This window comes from Haemorhous mexicanus, chromosome 10 (assembly GCF_027477595.1).
Source record: "Haemorhous mexicanus isolate bHaeMex1 chromosome 10, bHaeMex1.pri, whole genome shotgun sequence".
Classification (NCBI taxonomy): domain Eukaryota; kingdom Metazoa; phylum Chordata; class Aves; order Passeriformes; family Fringillidae; genus Haemorhous; species Haemorhous mexicanus.
Window position 1 is genome coordinate 19424480 of NC_082350.1, and position 24298 is coordinate 19448777.

Consider the following 24298-nt stretch of genomic DNA (forward strand, 5'->3'; position numbering starts at 1 on the left):
TGGAAGATCAAAGTTTATTTTCTTTTACTACCAGCATACAAAAAAAACATATTGCACATCAAACAACCAAAAACAAAAATAAAAATACTCTACTAAGGACTAACATATGTAGTTTATACAGAATAAACTTTCTGGAAATTGATCTTTTCAGTAGTTCAGGTTATGTCTTAATGGACATGACTAATTCAGCTTAGTGTTAACTAAAGCTATGTTTGATTTTTAAATACTGTACAGTTTAATAAATAAACCAAACAAAGCCTCAATGTAGAACAGTCACTGCCAATGTCACCCAGTATCCCTGCAGATTATGAGAATTTAACAAATGCATTCCAGTGGTCTGCAGATTTTTCCTCTACATACAGCATTTAAAAAACATGTATTAAAACAGACCAGTTTCCAGACTAAACTAATGGAGAAATTACATTTCAGTGCAAAATATTTTAGACTGCATTTCTTTCTAGTATTCCTCAGGTGAAGAAGTGGTTGCATATTATTAAAAATGTAACAAAAGCAGCTAATGCTTTCATAAAGAGTATTATGTTAGGGATCCCCCTCACATCTTTGCCATATTTTGAAAACAAAATAACATTTCCTATAGCCAGCAACTTTGTTTATTTAAATGTTACATATACTATCTCAAGGCACATCTGATGATATATTTATAACACAGTAGGTGTCAAAGTATGTTTAACATATGATTTCTCCAGGATCCCTCCCCTTTCTGTATTCCAAAATGGAGGAACTGAAAGTGCGGTGTCAAGACTGGCGATCCATATTCTATCTTTGGCAAGCTTATACAAGCACTATTTTAAATGTAATGTAAAAGAACTGTAAACTAGGAACTTCAGTTTATGAAACACCATTCAGCACTGCTTCTTCCTGATTATTTCCATCCTCCTGAACAGTGACTTTCTTTTCATCAGGGCTGTGCTGTAGTTTAGAAGGCTCATCCCCAGAGGTGCTGGCAGGACCATTCACTGCCTTTTCAGAAGGGCTGTTCTCGTCAATCGCATCTTTTGCCTTGCAAAAACAAGAAGAGGGGAGTATTAAAAACATAACAATACAGAATGTAATCTCAGTTTCTCTCTGGCTCACACAGCAGCCTTGCAAGAGGGAACATCTCTTTGTCTGTCTTTGCCTGTATCCTGTCACTTAAAGCATCTGATCACTTACCTTGTGGTTCATGGTATATTTCTCTATCTGCCACTTTGAGGAAAACACGCCAACATAACCCCAGCACTGCACACCAGCACACCTAGAATGCTTATTTATTTCTATTTGTCTAAGCCCATGAAGGAGTTTACTGAAAAACTGAGCTTTACACCCCTTTTGAAGTCTATGGCAAGATGACATTATGCTAATGGATCTTTCTTACATAACTTGTGGCAATACATTGGCACTTCAGAAGTAAAGAAATTCTGCTTTATTCAGTTCTGATTATTTTTCAGGATAATGTAATGCTACTCTGATCCTTTAAGGAAAAAGGATCAAAGCCATACAATCTTTGTAAAATTAATTCCTTCTAAAATAGTTTATACAAGTCACTAAAAATGCCACATAGTATCCCCTATCCCTAAAGTGTTTTAAGGAATAGTTCTCAAGACTTACCACGGGCAATTTTCACATTTTATTACATAATGCAATATTACTAAATATAGTATTTTAAAAATGTGTACAGACTTAATTTTGTCCCTAAAATCTGCAACAACAGACAACAAATCATTGTCATTTCTGTTTACTCTGGGCCCTTTCTGCTTTTAATGATTTGCTCTTGAAATCAAATGCACTTGTAGTCAAATGAGGGTGAGCTAACTGAAGCCTTCACGCCTTTACTGTTCTGCTGCAAGAGAGGAGAAAAAAGGAAATGCATATTAAAAAAATCTTACCGTTTCTTTCTTGGTTTTGGCTACTGTCTCCTTTGGAGGGTTTCTCTGTCTACTTTGAGATTCAGCTCGTGATATATAATCAGCTACTGTTACTGTTCAAGGAAAAAAATCACAGTGATGCTCACATCAGCAGTCAATTCAGCATGAACCTTCATGTCTTTTCTGCACAAGTTATGCTCTAACTGGGAGACATCTCACAAAAGGCCTTCACACTTACAGGTTATCAACCATACAGCAAGGATCAATTTGTTTCTGTTGTTAAAAACGATTTTCACTAAAATCGGCGGTAACAATGATCTGAAGGTGGACTCTTAATAAAACCAATTTTGGTCCAATTGCAGAATTTATTGGAGAAGGGCTTTCTGTACTAAGTTTGAAGAGATTTGGCTGCAGCTCTTTGAACTACAGACTGTGTGTGTGTCACTGGGGTTTTATTAGCTGAGTAGTGAAGAATTTCACTAAAATGAAGACACTTAAACAGTGCCCAGAACTGGGATGGATCAGAGCCTGGAATCACTTAGGATGATGTGGCATCAAATCTTTGGTACATCTTGGTGACTGAAGAGGGAACTTTCCCTTCTTGAGATACTAATAGTGCCACCAGCACTGTGCCCTGGCTCAGGTGTGGCTGCTGTGGGGTGTGTGGACACAGGCGGTGCTGCCAGAGCCAGCTCAGCCCAGGGGCAGCACAGCTGTGTCTGTGCCAGTACAGCTGCACTCACTGGGGACAGCCAGGACTTCTCTGACCTCTCCTCACCACCTCAACACATGTTCTGTAGCCGGGTTTTGTCTGATCCTGCCCTCCTGTAACCACACCAAGACTCAGTTGTACCCTTAGAATACAGAGTACTGCAACTTTAAATAAACACTTGTATCGCTGACAAGCTACAGCACATTAGGGTTGTCAAGCATTACCTATTGAACTGCACAGTTATTTGTAATTAGTGTATCAGGTATTTAGGTGAGCTATTTTTCTGGATTTAGGAATGACTGTGCATGAAGTCCAAATCAGACTGGGAACTACAATAGATGAATTTTCTGTTAGAGTAACTGGACTTTTTACAACTGGGTCCTTCATGAACTGTGAAGGCCAAAGGTACTGCACAAATACTTTTTCTTTAAAATGAGGTTTTGAACCCAACACCTCTAATATTAGTAAAGAGGAAGCATGTTTCATGCACACAGTGCATTCCTAATATTCCTCTATGAATAAGGCACCATAACATACAGCAGTGTAAATTAAATGGTACAGCTAAGTGACTGAAATACAGTAGCTGGCACTGGGGAAGAAGGGAAGAGTTCCTTCTGTATTAACTTCACTCACACTTTCTAGGTATTTATGAAGACTTTAAATTATTACAGTATTTTACCCAATATAATTGTAAATTTTGTTATATTCTTAGAATACTTAAGATTTAAAACAATTCCCATGGTTTTCTAGAAATGACTAACATTCCTTTACATTGCTGGCTGAGATAAGTTTCTTGGAAGTAAAAGCTGAAATCCTTTTCACTTTTTCTGCCCCTTTACAAATCACTGCTACGAAAACTGGAATGTTGAGAAGAAATGTGTGGGTTTGAAGTTTTTTAGGAGGGTGGAGTGTTTGATTTTTTTCCTTCCCCCAAGTTTTAGCACAATAGAACAACTTTTTTCTTCTTAATCAAATGTTGCATGAGCACCACAGATACAAGGAAGACAAATATGGGTGAAATTTTGAACCTGTCAATCTAGAAGACCTTCTGTTACTACCCTGCGCCGTGTACGTACAAGCATTTTCTAAACAGGGCATTGTATTGATAATTAGCCAGTTCACCTTTAACATTTCAAGTGTTAGTACACACAAAAGAAATGCAACAAGCCACAACAACAAAAAATTGGAAACATGCAATTTCACTTAAATTCCTCCTCCTTCCCACCCTCAATTTGCAGATGACTTAAAACTATTCCCAACAGCCAAGGACTGAGAGCAGCAGTGTGATGCAGGTGTGGGGCTGGCAAACCCCACCTGAGTTCCCTCACTGAGCTCTGCCAGGACCCACATCCTGCCCCTCCAACACTGCTGCTCAGCCAGTGCTGAAAAGGTTGTGTCCCAGTCAGTGCAAGCGCACAGATGCAGTGAGTGCAGACCATGAACCTTCATGTTTGTCGTGATCCTGGACCACAGAACTCAACAGCCCTTTGGCCATTGACTTCAGTGAGAACTGGATCAGAAGCGTAACTCGTATGTCCAAGCAAAAAGTTAGACATCAATTAGTTTCATTAGACAGATTTTAGAAGTTTTCCTAGTAGAAGAAATGTCTTTCATCTTTATCTAGTAGTCTTATTAGTTATTGAGTAACCTTTTGATATTATGCAGCTCTATGTAAAACAGCAGACACAACATTCTCTCATGCTTTTGACCTGAGATTACCCACAGCTCCACTCGAATTACCTGGCTGTCTATCTTCTGCCTGACCCCTGAAGCGACGCCTGCGGCTACGATTGCGTCGCTGGGGTTTTTTGTCACTATCATCTGCAATTGCAAAGTTTATAATGAACTATTTCTGATCATAAAATAAATAAATTCTTCAGCAGTTTCAGCATGGGGCAATTAAAATGGCTTCTGTTAAAGACAGAGACTAAGACAGAAAAGCTAAAAGAGAATTTTATACTGAAAGCATACACAGTAACACAAAAGCTAGATTTTACTTTTTGTTCTTGGTTCATTAAAACATTTAGGCACGGGCTTAATGACCTCAGATTTCATTTATTAAGTAACCATATGTCAAATTTTAGCAACATAACCCAGATTTTTTTTTTCTACATTAAGCAACAATTGTATTCTCATCCCAGTGAGTATTTAGAGAATTTACTGAAGGAAAGTTCTTAAGTAGAAGCTGGCTAGAGACAAATTAACAGCTACTTAAGGAGCTTTCCCACACCAAGACTGAGGTTACCAAGGACAAAACAGAATGTGGATCTGACAGTACTGTTTCTATCAAAGCAGCAGTGCAATGGGAAACAACAAGTAAAGTCTTTGGTGTCTCCATCAGACAATTTTTACAAAAAAAGGCACATGAAAAGGCTAGTGGAGCTCAGTAAACAGAAGATTCCATGGCACTGCCACGGAGGGAGTCTTTCTTTAATCAGACAGCAACCTTGAACAGAACAACAATTTGTCACTTACAAAAACAAACAAGGGCTTTACTACACTTACAGGGACAACACATTTATTTCTTAGCTTGCTCTGGGACTACCATCCAACCATTTACATACCTAAACCATTCTCATTAACAGAAGCTGTATCAGACTCTGTCATCCCATCCATAAGAACAGCATCTTCATCAGTCCTTCGCCGGCGTGACCTCCTGCGGCGGTTGCTGCTGTGGTGGGACTCGCTGGCGTCCGTGTCCACGGTCTGGTCTGACTCCGTGTTATCCAGCAGGCTGTACGGGTTGCTGTCTGGGTCTTTAAGCACTAAACAAACAGAGAGTGTCCACCTAAGACACTGTAGAGATGTATAACCATTTCCAGGCTGACATACAGCTGTGTCTGCAAGTTTCAAACTACAAAGCAACCTTAAGGCAAGGTGTAACACAGAGCTGAAGTATTTGATCTCAAACTGGATCCTCTGACTCTAACCCAACAGTAACAATTTCGGGCACCACATCAGCCCAATCTGCACTTGCACTATTTAACCACAAAGATTTCCAAGGTGACATTTAGAAAACTGCTAAGTATATAAAATACCTTACACTTTGTGGCTGTGTGGTACTTCTGACACTTACAGTGTTATATTAGCACAGATTTTGATAAAACCTAACTTCCAATCAATGATTTCTTCTTTCATTCTGTATCTAAACATGAGCTTACCTCAAAAGGCAGCCATAGGCAACATGCCAAAGATTTACCAACTTTGCTAATAACACTATTATATGTGAGCAGTAAAGGAAGGAAATTAAGATCACTGTGAACAGAAAATAAACAAAAACCTAAAACACTCTGTATGATGTCTGATACAGCTACCACACAACTGCATGGAAATCCCAAGGTATTAAGATCATAATGTAAGAATGGAGTATTTTAAAATAGTAAGAGGTTAGAGAGAAAATTGCCAGGAAGAAAATCCCAAAACCCATTTGGAACACAGTACCAGAGCTAATGGATGACTTTCCACCACGAGGTCCCCCGCGCCCACGACCTCCAGACATGCTACGTCCTCGTCCCCCAGGACGTCGCCTGTTGTCACGTTGGTGCCTGCTCTCCCTGTCATCTTCTCCTGCCAAGGACCAGTCACTAAGTTCATCTTTTCTCTCAGATTCTGTTTCAGAGGGATTAGAGAGCTCAGAGTTTGTACCTTGTATGAGAAGGAAAAGAAAATAGGAAATTAATATGAATTTGGGGATTATATTCTGGTTTCATATCCTCACAGAACTATTCCAAGCCAGCATGGCTGGTTATATATGTATGTTATTTTAACAAACAATATAATGCATATATATAGATATATATATATATAAAAATATGAATATGCACACAGGTATACAATGATAGATATATTTTAGTATTTATATATACACTCATATATAAAAATATATGAACACATAAAATATAGAAGTTACTTAAGTGAGATTCTCATTTTAAGTTTGTTTGTACTAACATGTGAAATAATGGCTGAAAGATCACCAAATCTGTAATTTCTGTACACAGATAAACCAAGGATTTAGCAGTGTTTCCTCTCTTTGTCTACACACTGCAGGCATTTGGTGCAGTTTCTAGGCAACTTCTCTGAAATTCCCAAGGACAACTTTGCCACCTTATAGCCGATGGCTGTTGCTAAGCAACCCCTTCTGGATGCTGTAATGCTGCTTGAACAATTTCAGTGTTTATATCAAACAGCATCTGTAACACCTGGCCATCTCCAAGTACCCAAACCCACCCAGATTTTTACTACCTGAAAACCCAACACCTACTCTTCATTTTAGGTATCCAGGAAATCCCCCTACTACCCAGTCTGGAATATAAAGTTTTAGACCCATATGGCTTAAATTCTTGATTCTTGCCATTTTGGGAGGAAGAAAATCACAGTGTGTATATATAAGTAAAGTGAACAAGTTTCCTTACAGTTCAGTCAGCTCACTGGGAAATAATAAAAAATGAAGTTTATAAACATCATCATCAGAATCAACACAACTAACACCTGGCATGATCCAGGAAACTATAGCCAGGGACAGACTGTAAAACTTAAAACGTGTCTGTTTTTTTAACAGAAATGAGCTACATGCAGATATCCAGAGTAATTTACTGTATTGGATAAATAACATTGTTGTTCTTTGTGAAACATGCCTATACAGAAATGCAGGGTTTCCATTTGGACAAGCTGAGGATGTGCACACCTGTCAGGAACTGAACAGTGCTTTTTAATTGAGAAATGCATCAGAATACCTCACATTAAAGAAATCCAGTTAGTTCCTGATCAAATTAACAAACCCACAGGATTTTGTGCTGTCTCCATTTTACAGTATTTTGGTTCACTTTTCAGAAACATGCTGCTAAGATGGCCATGATAACAGGCAAGCAATTTTTCTCCTTCTCAAAACGGATAATGCTCATTTCAGATTTTTAAAAATTTGTGTCTCCTGAAAAGCATCTCTAGCTCTCTTCCTAGCTTTTGTGATGTTGCTTACTAAGTAACTAGCACAGAAGGACAAGACGTTTCCAGCGCTCACAGTTTGTTCATTTCTTCAGTTTTAAACTTAACTTCAATACTGCAAATCTAACGAGGTGTTTTGAGCTATGAACAAAATAAAACAGCAATTCTGACTTTCCAACCCTATCTTCACTCAAGTACACTGAACACAAAGAAATCCAGAGACAGCTTTGGGTTCCAAGGTATCCTGAGGCCTCGCCCAAGGGCACTCACCGTAACCAGAGGTGTAATTGGGGCCCCTGCGGCCCCGGCCCCGCCCGCTGTAGGACCTGGAGCCTTGCACAGAGGAGAGGGTGCTCTCGTCAGTGGTGTAACCCTTCTCCTTCTCAGGAACTCGAGCAGAGGAGGGCCTGAAGCCCATCCCAATCTGCCGCAGCTGTTCATCGATCTGGAGCCTTTCCAGTCTTAGTTGTTCTACCTCCTGTGTACAACGAAACAAAACCCATGGAAAAGACTGCTGACAAATGTCCCTCACAGAACACCATCCCCACCCAGTCATACTGAAAATAATCACTCCTGTGGGAGAATTAACACCACCTGGGAGGTGACTACAAATAATGAAATTCAAGATGAGTTTTGGAAGAGATCTAAAAACTTTCACCACTATGCAGAAACTTGGCTTTAAGACTACTACTACGTTTCTTCATTACAGTTGAGCAAATTTTTCCAGTAAAATATAGGGGGAAAAAAAATAAAGTAAACTGATGAGGGAACACAATGCAAACTCATAATCTCTGTTAACATCACAAAGCAACCCAACCTAAACAGACAGTTTCTAACACCACACTGTATTACTGTGTTCTATTAGAAATTCTATCCTTCGCCAATAGAGCACTAACCCGACAACAGCAGAACTCAAACACAAGACAAAAAATTCTGAGTTAGTTCCCAAATGTCCCTTAAACCCCCATTCTTTACAGTCTGATTCTTTCTACTCCAACAACACTAAGTAACCATGACAAGGTATTTATAGGCCCATGATACCAATTGGTAAGGGGTGGGCTCAAGGCACCAAGCTTTAAATCCTGATATACAGAGGAACAGTTCAACAACTGCAAATCCCACTGAAGTTGCTCAAAAATACTTCAACCCAAGTTTTCTCTACAGATTCTCTCTCCCAAAACACACTCACTCACCTTTAGATACGCGATGTGATATTCCAACAGAACTTGGACATTCCCAATGCTTTCTTTAGTACCAACAAATACAAATGGTACCATTCCCTACAGGAATAAAGTATCAAAGGTTTTTATCAGGGAGAACATTATCATTGAAACAATGCTTTCTGACCTAAATTACCAAAGTGAGTTAAACAAAGGCAGCAACTGAGCCTTCAGTGGCAAAGACATCTAGGAATAGCTCAGGTTGGGGTGACAGCAATGGCTTCAGACTGTCCAGTTTTCCCAACAACCTCTTCTGGAGCTGAGGTAACTTCATATCCCATGTTCATATTCATGCAACACATGCTTGTGGGGTTAGCACAACAGGTGTATGGAAATATCCACAGTTTACCAAGAAGGTGGTTCATTAAACCACCTTTATAAGACCAAGCACCTTTACGAGCTTTTCCCTTTTGTTCTTTTCTATTTCAAGTATGGGGACACTTTTAACACTAACAATCCCAAATTAGTTATATAGTCCAAGTACATGTAGGAGAAAGAGCAAAAAAACCACAACCTCTTACTTCAGCAGCAAAAACATTCCTTGAATTACTTAATATACAATCTACTGCAAGATGCCAGTTTAGAACTAATGCTCTCTATATCCACAGGTTTTGAAATAAAACTGGGTTTGAAAATAAACCTAGTCACAGCAGGAAAGAATGAAGTACTTACATCTTCACGGGGCAGCTTATTTTCATTGTCTCCTTCAATTCTCACCCTGACGACTCCAGACTTGTCGACGATCTCCTGAATCACTTTTCCATTTTTTCCAATAACTTTTCCTTCAGAGGGCAAGAATAGTTAATTTTGCACCCATGGTCAAAGTATGTTAACCTGTTTATTGGTATTTTATACATAAAATCTGCAAAGAATACCCCACACTATGTCAGAAAAAATGGGTAAAAACTTTTAAAATTAAACTCTCTCTCTATATGCAGAATGACAAGCAGTGATGAAGATCACCACTGCACACAGGCTTCCCATAGAACCAAACCAAGAGTAAAACGGCACAAGAGTTTCTGGTCAAGTTCTAAAACCTTTAAAGTCTTAAGTTATGGGAGATTGCACATGAATTACTTAAATGGCATTATTTATAATATGCAGGCTCTAAGCTCCAAACCACAGCAGGTTAAAGCCTGGGTTTTAACTTCTCCTCTGGATAATCCAAGCTGTTCAATCAGGTACAACACCTCCTAACACTGCCTCCATGCCCACACTGCCCACAAACTGGGCATGGGGAGCAGGGAGCTGCCAGACTTGAGTAAAAAGCAGGACAAAGGAAGGAGAATGAGGGAAGAGGAAAAAAGCTCCCTGTGAAGACCAGACTAGGGGAAGATGTTTGTGTCTTCAAGTGAAACACAATAAACCTTACACCTTCAGGTGGTTTTCAGTACAGAACCTACCAGACTATGCTACACCTTCATAAAGCTGCAACATGGGAAAACGTCAATTTTGAGACTGAGGCCAAGACCTATGAGCACTGCTAATTGATACAGGAGCTCACCAGCATCCAACCACCACCCGTGACAAACCTCAACCCAGGAGGGAGCAGTACAGAGAACTGTCTCGTGTCATTCTTGCAACTCAGCTGAGCATTCCCAGATTAAACTTTGGAATTTAGCTTCAGCACTTTTAAGAAGCCAATTTAGTAGAGCGTGTTTTTTCACTAGAATCTGAACTTCAAATATCACCATTAAATTAGGTGGTACAAGTCTGTAATCAAGTCAGTTTAAGTGCTAAAATCCTGACAAAGTCTTCTGCAGCAACAATACATCCAATTTCATAATAATTCAGATACATATAGTTTTAAAAGATTAATCACTTTCTACTTAAATGGAGAAATCAAATATTGTACTGGCACCTAATTACTCTGTGCAAAGTTATGATTAGGCTCCCTTTTCCCAACTTCTCAAGTTTTAGCAGTATTACATACCAACAAGATTTCTGGGAACTTGAATAAAATCCTCCACAAATTCCAAGTAACTTCTGGCCTTTTTTACTGCATCAGCAGTCTGGAAATAAATTTAAAAAAATGGAATTTATTTGTGAATACAGAATGTTAAGAACAAAATCTTGTAGCAACAGTTGCCAGTCTTCCAAATAAACTTATTTGCAAAAAGAAAAGAATAAAGACAAAATTAATCTCGTTTTGACTTAAATAATAAAGGAATAATTGAGTGAAATGCCCATAGACAAAATTCAGTAGAAAAGCAAAGCATCAGTGACGAATAAAACTTTTTTTTTTCATGTTATTTCAAGATGTTTTGAGATATCAAATGGATCCCCCATCCTTGGAAGAGTTCAAAGGCCAGGTTGGATGGGGCTTTAAGCAAACACCACAAGTGATTTTAGAACCAGGGCACTCTCTTTCCAGAATGCTGGTTTCTGGCCACAGTTCATCTACAATGCTTTCCAAGATAGGACAGCAGCTCTGGTTACTGGGGAGAACTCCTGTAAATGCTCTCTTGCAGCTTTATTATTAAATGACGAAAATCATTTAATTGAGAGTTAACTGAGATGCTGAAACAAGAAACAAGGCTTTAGCAACAGCAGAAGTGTAGAATGAAGGAAAGAATATCAGCATCTAGTCAGTAACAACAGCTTAAGAGCACAATTTCCATTTTACACTAATGCCTCAGCCCTTTCATCTGTCATTTTTAGGCAACACGTGAAATGAGAGTACCACCAGCTCCTGCACCTTTTAATCAAATCAGGCAAATTCTAGAAGAAGATGTATAAACCTCAACTTCTGGCAGAGGTCAAAATGATGGCAAAAGAAACATGGCCAAATTGGATTTCAAGATAATGAAAGCATTGATCAAGCACAAGAAACAGATGAACAGGAAGCCACTGTGAGGAGCAGAGGTTATGCTGTATTTGCAGAGCAACTGCTCAAATGATACAAACTTAACACACAAAGGCCAATTCTTCATCCTCAATGAATTCTGCAGAGTTCTTGCCTCAGGTATGTTTATCAATTCTTTCCCCAAAAAAGACAAAGGAACCATGAATGCATTTACAGAAGCAGAGTCAGGACAAGAAAATATACAGCTGCCAGAGCTGCAGCTCTCCAGGACACCCGTAAGTCTCTCTACACTTGTCATGGGCACTCACTCAGGATTTTTACACAAGTACAACCTGTGTAACTCACTCACACCCCAACATGAGTGAGCACATAAAGCTGACTCAGACAAGGTATTCCCAGCTCCTTGTAGTAGAACATGGATTAACGACCTCACAGGATCCCAGTCACTAGCAACTACCTTTGTTAACTCTGATTTACAGTCTACACGACCACTAATGTTCTCATTACTTTACACAGGAGCCCAAACAATCATGAATGTCCATGCTACCAAAGAGTGTAACAGAATTAAATGCAGGATATTTTTCTAAATTCAGCATTATACCTACTAGTGTTAAGAATTGCACAAGAATTGACTGCAATTCCATTTTGACAGCAATGAAGGTCTAAGAGGAATTTTTCTATTTCTGACACAGCTCTCCCACTCTGAGAAGCACAAATTTCCATAACCACTCCAAGCTACACTGTCCAAACAAGTTCACGGGCCTGTGATCTGTACAGGCATCACAATCAGAAGTTCAGGCTACCAGGAAAAGGGTCTTGAAATCAAAATGGCCTTGACCAGACAGGGATAAATGCATAAACAGCATGCCATACAGTTTAGATTCCTTCTATCCACAGAGGTTTCCAATAGTCTTTAAAACTTATCTTCACGTTTCTTCCCTCAGAGAGCCTGGCCCTGAGCAGTGACCTTTTATTTGTATGCAAAATATCAGCTACGGGAAACCTTCAGACCATGACTGCTATGTCAACAACACTGGTTCACTACACCCACACATCTCAGCCTGAAATTGTCTGCCTGTGCATTCAGCCATTAGGGCCTGGCTGGTTGCCCACTGCAGCTGAAGAGAGGCAAAAAGAATAGGCAAGAGTAGCCAGATGCTGAAAACCTTATCAAGTGGAATAGTTAAGCTGCCTGGCGTTTTTAGAAGCACTTATCACTTCTACGAAGGACAAGGCTGGATGTGCCTAAAGGCATTTTTATTTAGGGGGCATCTGGTATTTATAATCATTGCTGTGACCCTCTGTAAGAGGCTGGTGACAGTCATAACCTTTCCACAAGTTCCAGCATCACATCATTCACATGCAGGAGATCAAAACTGGAATACACTGGACATTCCACTGCATTTAAACTTGTCCCGTTCTTCCTCAGGAACTGATATGCAATTTTCTGGCAGTAGTAGATGAAAGAAGGATCTGCTGCCAACCTGATACCCTGGAAGCATTTAAGGTTTCCAAAAAAAGGACAATTTCAGAGATAATGCAAAGTACAGAAGTTTGACCTCCTCTCCACAGGATCAATCTGAACCTCTGATCACAACCAGGTGCTACTCCTGACATAGATGGTACAGAATTCAAGACCTCAGATTCCTGAAACAGGAGACAACCACAGATTTTCAGTAATGTTAACATCAAAAACTCAGTCACACCTGTAGAGTTAGGGACAAGGGATAAAAACCCTCAACATATTTTCTGACAGAGCCCTGGTGACAGTGGCATTTTTGTCACTAGCCTTCTGCTTCCTGAATGGATCCTTGTTTTGGCCCAAGGACCAACTATATTTCAAGGCAGTTGTGAGATTCAGAAGAGTAACACAAACGGAATCAACCTGGAGCAAATCATTATTCTGCCAAAGCCAGCATTAAATTGCCAAAATGTAACAGAAGCAATAGACAGAGGCTTTAACAGACCTGGATAGGTAGAAGCAGACACCACACAGTAAAACACACATGAAGTTGGGGGGGGATGGGGGGAGGAGGAGGAGAACCAATAAGGTTCTGAGTGAGAAAAGAAACCCCAACAAACCCATGATCAAGTAAAATAGCAGGAAATGATACCTCTCTCAGGTTGACCCAGGATAAACAGCAAAATTGAGTGATTAGGACAGAACACACCTTATGGAGGTCACCACTGCAACAAAGGCTTGTAATTCAAATAAATGCAGTAGAAGCTGCCACAGTGTCAACACACACAATGACACACACAAAAACTCAGGAGGTGTTTTCTGTTCTGAATTCTGGGTACAGCTCTTGCCACTCTAAAAGCAGACACAGAGTGAAATGCTCCAAGGATGCATATGAAGTTCCCCCTTACCTCTCCATAGATTCTGAAAGTACCGGTATCCTCCTCAAGCTCAATGGTTGTAACTCCTGGAACCTTTCTGGCTTGTTGTATGTTACTGCCATGCGTTCCTATAGCAAGTCCCATTAAATCTTCTCTGACTACAAACTCCTCATGAAATGCTGCAGCAAGCTGCTTTGTGCACTGAAGGGAAAACAGAGGCAGACTCATCCACGTGCACTCACTGTAAAGCACTGCTCTGAGCTCAGTTTCAAGCAACAAGAGCCACAAGCTGTGGCTTTACCTCCAAGTGTTTTGTAGCCTCCTCATTTCTCGACATCAGCATGAGCTTGGTGCGAATGCTGCGCAGGTGCATGTCACTGAGAATGTTCACTCTCTTCACTGTTGCTTCACTGGCAGACTACAGAAGAGAGGGAACCTAAGCTTTGGCTTTGTAAGCAAATATACATTCAAAGATTAAATCAGGAACCTACTGAAACTAAGTCATAAACATTATCTCAATTTCCAGAAGTTACATGAACATTATTCTTCCTCAAAACAAAGCACAAGAAATTCATCACCACCAACAACTATTGGTTCTCACTCACAACTTGTTTTATATTAAAGACATTGCTGCTGAATTACACAGTAACCCTTTCCCCTTGATGTTGCCCAAACAAATCTTTCTACCACATACATACTTGTCATGGTGTTTGAGAATAAGAGAGCTAAGGAAATAATCAAGGATAACACAATCCTGCAGAGTGAGGTTCAAGTGGATAATACTGAGTAAATGGAGTTATGAAGAACAACTAAAGCTGGTACAACCCTACATAGTAAGAAAATCACCACAGAGGCATCTAAATGAGCAATTCCTTAATGGCTACACTGAGCTGGTGCAGTTCTCCACAGGGAACTGCAGCTGTGGGTCAAACTGCACAGTGTAATACAGCACAAGGGGAAAGCTCTTGCTCCAAAGTGGAGGGAGATGACTGACCTCTGAGCCACCTGCTAAAATCAGTGAAACAGAACTCAGCTGAGAATGACAAAAGTCATACAAACAATGAGACTCAAAGCTGCTCCTAAATTTAGGCTGCATGCATTGGAGGCCTTACCCCCAAAGATTAAATGCATCTACTTATATTAAACCTCTCACAATTTACATAGCTTGACAAGTTAAACCATTTTCCATATACACACACAGCTGGCTATGTATTTCCTGTAAATAATATACTGGGAATTCATAAAACATTTACACAGAAGCAATTACTTACCAGTATTATTAGTTGAGCAGTTTCAGCATGATAAAAAATTCGACAAGCTCCAACAGCTTTCTTGAAATCTTTATGGGCATTTTCATTAGCACACCTAAGGAGACAAAATGATTGTTATTTCAACAAGCTGCAGCAAAACTGAACACGTAATAAGATGATCAGACCCAAGAACATTCAGTAGTTTATGGCAAGGATTGTTCAGAAACAGGAACGTTTCCGTTCTCCTCAAGATGGTTCCAGTTTCTCTGTGGATTCTATGGCACCAGGGTTATCTGGAAAGCCTCAGTAAGAGGCCCACTGTGAAGTGAGTCACCTGGGCAGGCACTAAGTCCCTGCCTGAGAACTTGTTTACTGCCCCCACCCTGACAGCTCAGCAGGGGTCCCAGTCCGCAGTTTCTAAATGAGCTTGTGCAGCCCTAACCGCCCTTAAGGCTCTGCATGGACCGGTCCATCAGCCTCTAAAACAGAAGCCAGGTGGGCTGTTCTCCCCTTTCCATAAAGTAAAAGCCTTCTTGCATTGTCAGAGCTACTCACGCATCTCTCAGGTCTTCAGGAACATCCACTGTGCACTTGAAGAAGGTGTTCTTTTTGACAGTTTTGTTCTGATTCACAGGTCGCAGTCGCTCGTAAGTGACAATTTCATTGTAAGTGGCATCACAAGCAGCGTATTCAATGACATAAAACTGGGAGAAATTTTTTAAAAATAAGAACTTCAGTAAGGAATAACAAAGACATAGCAATATTACCAGCACCAGCAAGGAAGCACAAAATATGAGTATATATACAAAACCTTAAAACAATGAGACATTTCTGCACAAATGAGCCTGGATATATTTCAGCATCCCTGTGTTCCCCCACTGAAGTCAGGGCATTGTTATCAGCATAGTCTCAGTCCCCCACAACAGCATCTTGGATTGATTTTTCTCATGCCCATCTCTTTCAAATATTTTCATTAGTTCAGTTCAAGTTCCAAAGCCCAAAATGTTTACTGGAGCTCTAATTCTAAAATGTATCAAACAGAGAACACTTCTTCACAGAAATATCTACTCTGCAACACCAAAACAAATAAGGTGAATCCACTGATTCAATGGGCAAACTACCTGGGACCCATGCAAGATCAAAATAAATACAGAAACTCCAGCTTTTTGACACACTGCCAAATTTAGGAGGGCAAGAGAACTAAGAAGATTTAAGTTACCAATAATCTACTCCTACGCTTTCACCCAACAGATGCAAGTTTAAAAAAGCTTGTGTGCACAGCATCCCTGCAGCCTCTGTGCCAGGGATGCTGCCTTCTCCTCTCCTCCCTTCCACCTAGGCGCAGTTTAGGGGTGCAGCAGTACATTCACCTCTTCCTCCCTCCAAGTTGGGATCTGTTTGTCTCAACACAATTTGCTGAATAGCCAGAAAAAGGAAATCACTCTTGTAATGACACACTTTTTTCTAATTACAAGTTTATTTTAAGTATCATCCAAATTATATAAAGCTGCTTTGAAATGTATCAATGCATCATTAACACCTCAAGAAATAATAAGGAACAATAAACACTAAACTACAACTAAATTTAGGAGATCTACCACTACATGCTCTAAAAACCTAACTTCTGTAGTACAAGAAAACTCTGGGTATCAGAACAACCACACAACAAATTCTTGGACATATGGGTTGTTTGTGAATTGAATTTAAACTCTACAGAAAAAATCCAAATACGGAAGTGTGTTAAAGACTGTACAAAGAAGCCAGCATGAAATGTGAGGTTTTTTTCCAGGTTTCATTCCAACAATTCCCTAAAATAACTGATTTGACAATCCTACACAATACATTGAGGGTGAAAAACTTTTTTCTTGTAAAAACTAGGAGATTTATAATTGGTAAAATTTCAAATTTCTGTGTCATTTAAGAAAAGCCTATTAGCTACAAATGACAAACTATCATTTAAATCAGTTTGTCTCCTTTTATCTTGATTTCTTAATGAGCTGTTTATTCACATGGGTCAACACACAGAATCTTCTCTGGTAGGTCTTTACTACCACCTTGCCCTTAGAGAGCTCAACAAAAGCTGGTATTTGTTGACAGTTTTTAAACAATACTAGAAATTGGACAATTATTTTTTCTCGATACTGTTTCCTTTGGTTTTAGGAATCTGATACACCAGAAGCATCAAAACACAGGACTATTTCCACTATGAAGCTCAATTCTCTTGCTGTCATTTCACAAAATAAAGCTTTAATGAGACTGGGTCAAACACCGCCACACCTCTATACACTCAAGTGTCTGAATCTGCAAGTTACTTGGCAGCTGCAAACAACCATTTATTTATGGTAAAATAAAAACCTGACACATGTAAAAACAAAACAAGCAGTGTCCTTCCACTACACTCTAGTAAAAACACACACAGAAAAACCAACCCACAGCCACCCACAGCAACAGCTTGGCCTAATTTACAGATGACAAACAGCTTTTAACCACAGGTGCTTTACTACATTTTCAGCACCAAGTTTAATCCACAGAACAGGTTTGTCAGAAATCCTGTCCTTGTGCATGCCTTCAGTCCTTCGAGCAATTAAACTGCAGATAATGGCAGTCACTTGCTCAGGTCTGAGGGCATGACCCTCTGCTGTGCAATGCAGCAAAGGTCATTCCAAAGTGGTCACAACTTATATTTCTCTTTTGTCATGTTTTTGTATTTGTAGTACTTTATTCAGAGCTTTTTCATGACAAAGAACTTCTATTTACTGTATCTAACATGAAAGCATGAAATCATTAAGTTTTAAAATAATTTACCTCTCCTTTCATCATTCGAACTTTTGCCAGCCACCAGCCACAAGGTTCTTGGTCATTTGCCCTAGAATAAACCTGGAAATGAAAGTAGTAAGAACCACTGAAAGCACATACAAGCAGAATTCACTTGTGCATATATAATGAAGAAAGAACCACAAAACTTATCTAATTTTCATTAAAATGGAATAATATTCTACCCTCATCCTTCTTGCACTACAAGGACTGTGAACAGACTTCCTTTGTATAAATTACTTACAAGTCAAAGGAAATTTTTAAAGGAAGATAAAACTTTGGCTAAACACTTCTTTGGGGGCAACTCCTCAGTAAATTCAAACACTGTCTTCAAACTTGAAGTCCACACACAGAACTAACTTCACACTTCAGATTGCTGTTTTGTCCTTGGCTTACTCAATAAACCAAGAACTACTGAAATGAACCAAGTTATCACATGACTACATATCCCATATTAAAAAAACACTACTAAGTTAATGCATGACCAGCCATAGAACAGAGGACTTCTGCAACCCAGTTTTCTCATCTTTAGGTTCCATCTGCTCCTCATACACTTCCAACAGGCCAAAGTCATTTGCATGCAGACTGAACGAGCTTTAGAGTAGCAAGGAATATTGAAATAAATTCAATATATGTCTGGATGGAGCTTGTCCGGGCTTGTCTAGCCTTTGCTGCGAAAGGCGGCACTGCAGTGGTTTCACCTCAGAGACACCTCTGGCTAAGCTGGATGCTGCAGCTGGCCTGGAGACAAGCTCAGACACACACAAGCCCGCGGTTTACCTCTGTGCAGATGCTTTAAGGCAAGGTGAAGGAAAGAGTGGATCCTGCCAGAGTTTTGATCCAGAGTTTATTCAGACGGCAGGCTTCTGAATCCCGTAACAACTACTAACAGAATGCAGAACCGCGTGGTTCCTGGCTCTTTTAACCCCCGGGAGAGAGGGAGGGGAGGGGTCAGGAACCCACCAACCAGGTACAGGTGGGCAGGTCTCAGGTGCAAGGGAAACCTGGGTGGGCCAATGGACCTCCAGGGTTGCAGGGCATCTTTTGAACTCTGCCAATCAACTCCATGCCCCTCCGGAATGCCAGGATTGACAGACAGCACCCAGCAGGGGTCAGGGTGGGAGAGGGGGAAGTAATTGACATCTGGGAAAGCACAGGATACCTGAGACAAACTATGACATCACACTGCTACAAAGGAAGTAGAAAATAACCCTTTACATCTAACAAAGACAATGTATTTCAAAAAAAGGAAGAGAAAGCCTAGCAAATGTGCAACATTTTTTCTTTGATTAGTTGCCCAAAAGTAAAACAGTATCCTCAGGAAAGGAAACTCATTACTTTGATTTTAAGGACAAGTACAGAAAAAGCCCTAGAAGTTAAACCCAATCCCTCATGATACTAGAATGAGCAGGGAACAGAACATGCATATTTTGAGTTCTAGATTTAATACATCACTCCTATTAACACTCTCTCTGTTGAACACCATAATTCCTACAGTTTCCTACCAGACTGCACTAGACATTTAATCTGGGTTACAACTCTTGTTATTGGAGGAACTTTATTACATCTTCATATTAATTTCCAACACTTTACACTCCAAATCAAAAAAGAAAACTGCCTACATTTTTTGTCAGAATTAAAAGCTTCTCAGCTATTTTAAGTTTTAGATTTTGAAAAAATTTCCACTGGCAGTTTTGTTGGCAAACTGAAATGTCACAGCTTCACTGAAATTCTAATAAACCCACGTGTAGAGACATGCTCCATTTTAAACCTTCACCTTGCTAATGCCCTTACACCCCTCCCCGCTGCCTGGAATGGACAATCAGTTCCAGACCAGCACAGCTCATGAGCATTCACTCACCTCCACCTCATCTCCTTCACCAATTTCTTTCTTGATATCAGGGGGTGGTGGTAATCTGACTTCATTGAAGGGCACCTGGCGCTCTGGTTGCCAACTGCAAATTGAAGAAGCGTTACACATTAATTCTCAAATTTTCCTATTGTTTTCTTTGATTTAGAATTCTATTTCATTAAAATTCTTTCTTTCCATATAATGAGGTCTGTTTTCTTATTGCTAGAAAGCAAATCTTGTAAGCAGAGGAAAAACATAATCGTGGCAAGGCAAAAGTAGTATCTGGGAAGATACTTAACAACAAAATTTGAAAATTAACTGAAAAAATTAACTAATGGCTTTTATAAAACCCCAGTGAAAGATATTGTATGATGTAGTCAACATTCCTACTGCTCAAGTCATAGAGCCCTTACACAGATTTAAATTCAACTTTGCAGTCCGCTATGGGGTTCATCCATTTCTCCACCTCATATTTAACATTTCAACTGCTTACCACCAAAGTTGTATGTATTTCAGGAAAGCCTGACTCAAATCTTTAACAAAACTTTTCACTTGCAAACTTTCTGATGTTCCCCAGTAACAGATTCAGATCAAAATCCATCTTTATATCTGCTTCTCAACACCAACTATTTCTAGGCATACAAAAGAAAGGTTTACTTCCTCATACAGCAAGCCTATTTGTTTTACTATAGTTGGCTGTACAAAAGTATTTTATTTGTAGAAGTGTATGTTTCCAGTGCATTTTATGAAGACTACTGGAGCAATTAAATCCACTGTGTTCTCCTGAAAGTCTTTCTCCTTCTACTCTGTGAATGTCACAGAATGCCATCAGCTGTTCCTCACTCAGTCAGAAATGCAAATAAAGACTCTACAAAGGTTGAAATAAAACCAGGGGAAAGACCCTTCCAAAAACTCATGTTAATTTAGAATAACTGAGGGACTTTTAAATATGTCTGTCAAAGCACTGCAACGTCCATCCTTTCTGCCCATCTGAATCACATTAGACACCACCAGAATCAGAACAAACCTCTGTAACAGTAAGGATTACTGCAAGTCATTTGCTTTGCTGACTTTTAATATCCTGCAGACAGAGCAGCCTGCATTCGAAGAACAAGGCTGAGCATAAGGAGCAAAGGGCATTTCTGCAACTTCCCAGATGAGAAGATGGATACATTTATTCACATGTTTGCTCTGAAACCACAGCTTACACTCAAGTACCTCACTTAATAAAGATGTTATGTATCATATAGTTTTAATCTAGACATTATAATAAACTTTTTCTTTTAATTATAGTTTGAAACAACAAAAATGCATGAATATTATTACTGAGGTGCTGGAATACGTCCAGAGAAGGACAAGGAAGCTGCTGAAGAGTCTGGAGCACAGATCTGATGAGGAGCAGCTGAGGGAACTGGGGGGAGCTTGGCCTGGAGAAAAGGAGGTTCAGAGGAACCTGAGAAGAAACGGTGTCAAACTGTGCTAGAGAGGTTTAGACTGATAGAAGCAAAAATTTCTTCCCTAAAAGGGTGGTCAGATGTTAGCATGGGCTACCCAGGGAGGTGGTGGAACCTCCATTCCCAGAGGTGTTCCAAGGGTACATGGATGTGGCATTTCCATACTGGTGAACACTGTGGTGCAGGGCTAACAGCTGGACTTGATCTCAGAGGATCAAGTGTCAGCCTTCCCAGCCTTGAGGATTCTAGACCACGGAGAGCTTTTGTTTAGGTTGGAAGGTATTTCAGCCACAAAATGTTAATTAAATCACATTCTATTTCTGAGAAATGGTGAAGGGGGCTGGCAAAAAAAATGAGTTGCAATTAAATTGTCCTTGTTGCAAATGTAACAGTTACTAATTTCATGGTCTGGGTTTTTCCATCCCCTCCCTGCCAGTGGAGCAAGCACAAAGCAAGTGGAATAGTGCACAGAAGGCTCAGCTCTCAGAATATAAGTCCAAGTTCTGGTGGCAAAACTTTCTAAGTCCACAATTGGAGCACCTCACTGGTGAAATGCAAACCAAGATGTTTTAAGAATTACTTGTGATGGAATATAAATTGCCTACTAAGACAATCTGACAGAATTGATGCTAAGATACAGGGCACAAATCACAAAAAAAGGAGGTTCTTGCTTATAACACAGAAGCCTCTCCTGCAATACAGCTGCTTCAAACTCCAATGAGTCTCAATGAAACTGCAGATCCATCAAACTCAAGATCCAATTTTCCATCTAACAGTAACAAAAGTTTCCAGGTCCTGAAGCTTCTGCATTCGTTCCTTGCCTCTTTACCCTCAGAAAATGTCTCTTAAAAGAGTTAAGGCTACCTGCCCAGAGACTGAGTGTTGCTATGGCCACAAAATCATCATTAGCAGTCTGTGCTGGTACACTTAACTTTGGGAACCTTAAAATAGCTGTAGATAAAGATTGGCTAACAATAGCAGAAAATGCAAAGTGACAGTTTAGACTGCCTATTGTGGGGTAGATGTGTGTATTTGTTAGTGATTATCACTATCACAACACCGATCCTCTCAGCACAGGACACTCTTGCCAATTTTGGTTCCACTGAAGCCCTCACAAATTTAACTCTGTAAAAAGCATACGAATTGATCAGATTTACGTCACAGAACAATCTGACTGTGTACACACTTCCTGATCAGATCTATTTTTAGTCAACAGAACACTCCACATATGCTGCAGCCCATCCTTTTTGAAACATGGCTGCTGCTGCCAGACTTTCTGTAGAACACATGGATGACATGGATACTAAACACTAGAAATGATTTGCCAACAATTCAACCCTTGCTGTGAGCCCCTGGCACTTCCTTTAGCTTACTCAGTTTCTGACATCAAAGTATGCATTTTAAATGTAAAGAGAAGCAATTACTTTTCTTTAGAAAGTAATACAGATGTTGAAGATGACACTCATGATTTGTCCCATGTTCTTAGACAGTGGACAGAATGAGGTTCATTTTTTTTGTTTGTTCGTTGGGTTTTGGGGTGAGGATATGAAAACCTAGGAGACAGTAACAGGTTCCATAACCACCTCAGATTACTATAAATTATGGCTGCCACCTCATCTCTAACTGTCTTCATAAATAAAGGACTAGAAAGCACAAGTTAGAAAGAAACAAACACTGGGTTTTGCAGGGTAAACCCCGGGATTATTTATGTTCCCCTCTAAGGATTTCTTTTTACACACGTGTATATATGTACACACACAGACACACCTGGGATTATGTCAGCAGGATTATAAATACTGTTTATGAAGACACACTTGCACACTCCCTAGCATTACCTTTATTACCCAGCAATCTTCCTTCGAGAAAGGCTCAAAGACTAATTAATCTACAGGTTAGAGCTGAGAAAGGTTGTAACAATTTTCACACCAAAGGTGACACATTTTATAGGATCTCCACCTAGTAACTGGAAGAGAAACAGGAAAGAGGATGTAGCTCACAGAGTATTTGGAATTAGCACTGAAATCTCCCAGGTAATCCACAGTGTTACCTGTCAGACACTGATCAACAGGTACTCATTTGTACTTTACCAGCCCATGGATTAGCCTTGGCTTGCCACTACAAGTTCCCAGCAGCACTGCTGTGTTTATATATTAAATTAAATGGACCTCATGGATAATTCTTTTTCAATATTTGCTGATGGATTTACACTCTTTTCCTCTCAAAAACAATAGGACTTTTGACTGGATATGTATGTATATTTATCGTCCTAATAGTCAAAGGAAAAAAATCACCATCAGGATATTTTTACTTTTTTCTGGTTGAGAATACTGGTCAGCATTCCAGACAGCAGACACAGAATTGCTCATTTGAGTACTTTGGTATTTTCCATCATTTCCTGCTTTTGTGTAAGAGTATCAAGCCTGTGCCACTGAGTCCTCTGTTAATTAAATTTGGCTGTCACACCTATGGGCATCACTAAAGATACCAAAGAATGTACAGGACTGTGGAACTGAGGTCTGACACAGATTCAAGAAGGCAGTTCATCGAAGCTGAACAGAATAGTGAGCCTGTACTTTTTTTTCCAGAACTGTATCTAATGAAATCTACATCCTCTTAAAGGCAAACAATTAAACAAAAGAACCAGCAAAAGCTGAAATAATCTAATATTCAAATACTTATTTTAAAAATAAAATACTTACTTGTTTTCAAATGCAACTGTGAGGGAGTCCTCATGAACATCTTTGATAAATCCCTAAAACAAAAATATTTTTGTTACAAGAATGCATGTGAAATCAAAAAGGCAGCAATTTCAATACAGCCTGAACCTGAGCTAAGACTACCACTAACACTGAGGTTTCAATCTCAGAAAGCTCCAAAACACACTCCCACTCTTTGCAGGAGGTTGCTGATATTTTTAGCTGGCTATTCCAAGTTATGCAGAGCACAAGGACTGCTCCCAATGACTGCTCAAATCTGACCAGCTCATTTACAACTGAACTCACTGGCACGAGTTTCTTACTCTACCCACACGTGTGCACAGGTGT

General features: G+C 39.7%; 1 protein-coding gene across 2 annotated transcripts in view; it reads right to left on the bottom strand.

Annotated features, from left to right (window-relative positions):
• FXR1 (FMR1 autosomal homolog 1) overlaps positions 1-24298 on the bottom strand; it is a 33477-nt gene continuing 9179 nt past the window's right edge. Inside the window, exons 2-17 of one of the 2 annotated variants that reach the window (XM_059855712.1) lie at positions 23954-24006; positions 19810-19903; positions 17940-18011; positions 15690-15838; positions 15156-15249; positions 14186-14302; positions 13915-14085; positions 10672-10750; positions 9411-9520; positions 8712-8798; positions 7789-7996; positions 6019-6222; positions 5142-5342; positions 4318-4398; positions 1887-1978; positions 1-1020 (exon numbers count right to left, since the gene is read on the bottom strand). In XM_059855712.1, coding sequence (XP_059711695.1) covers positions 850-1020; positions 1887-1978; positions 4318-4398; positions 5142-5342; positions 6019-6222; positions 7789-7996; positions 8712-8798; positions 9411-9520; positions 10672-10750; positions 13915-14085; positions 14186-14302; positions 15156-15249; positions 15690-15838; positions 17940-18011; positions 19810-19903; positions 23954-24006 — 1983 coding nt within the window. In that variant the 3' untranslated portion in view covers positions 1-849. The remainder of the gene's footprint in view (positions 1021-1886; positions 1979-4317; positions 4399-5141; positions 5343-6018; positions 6223-7788; positions 7997-8711; positions 8799-9410; positions 9521-10671; positions 10751-13914; positions 14086-14185; positions 14303-15155; positions 15250-15689; positions 15839-17939; positions 18012-19809; positions 19904-23953; positions 24007-24298) is intronic. The other variant, XM_059855714.1, reaches the window with a different exon arrangement.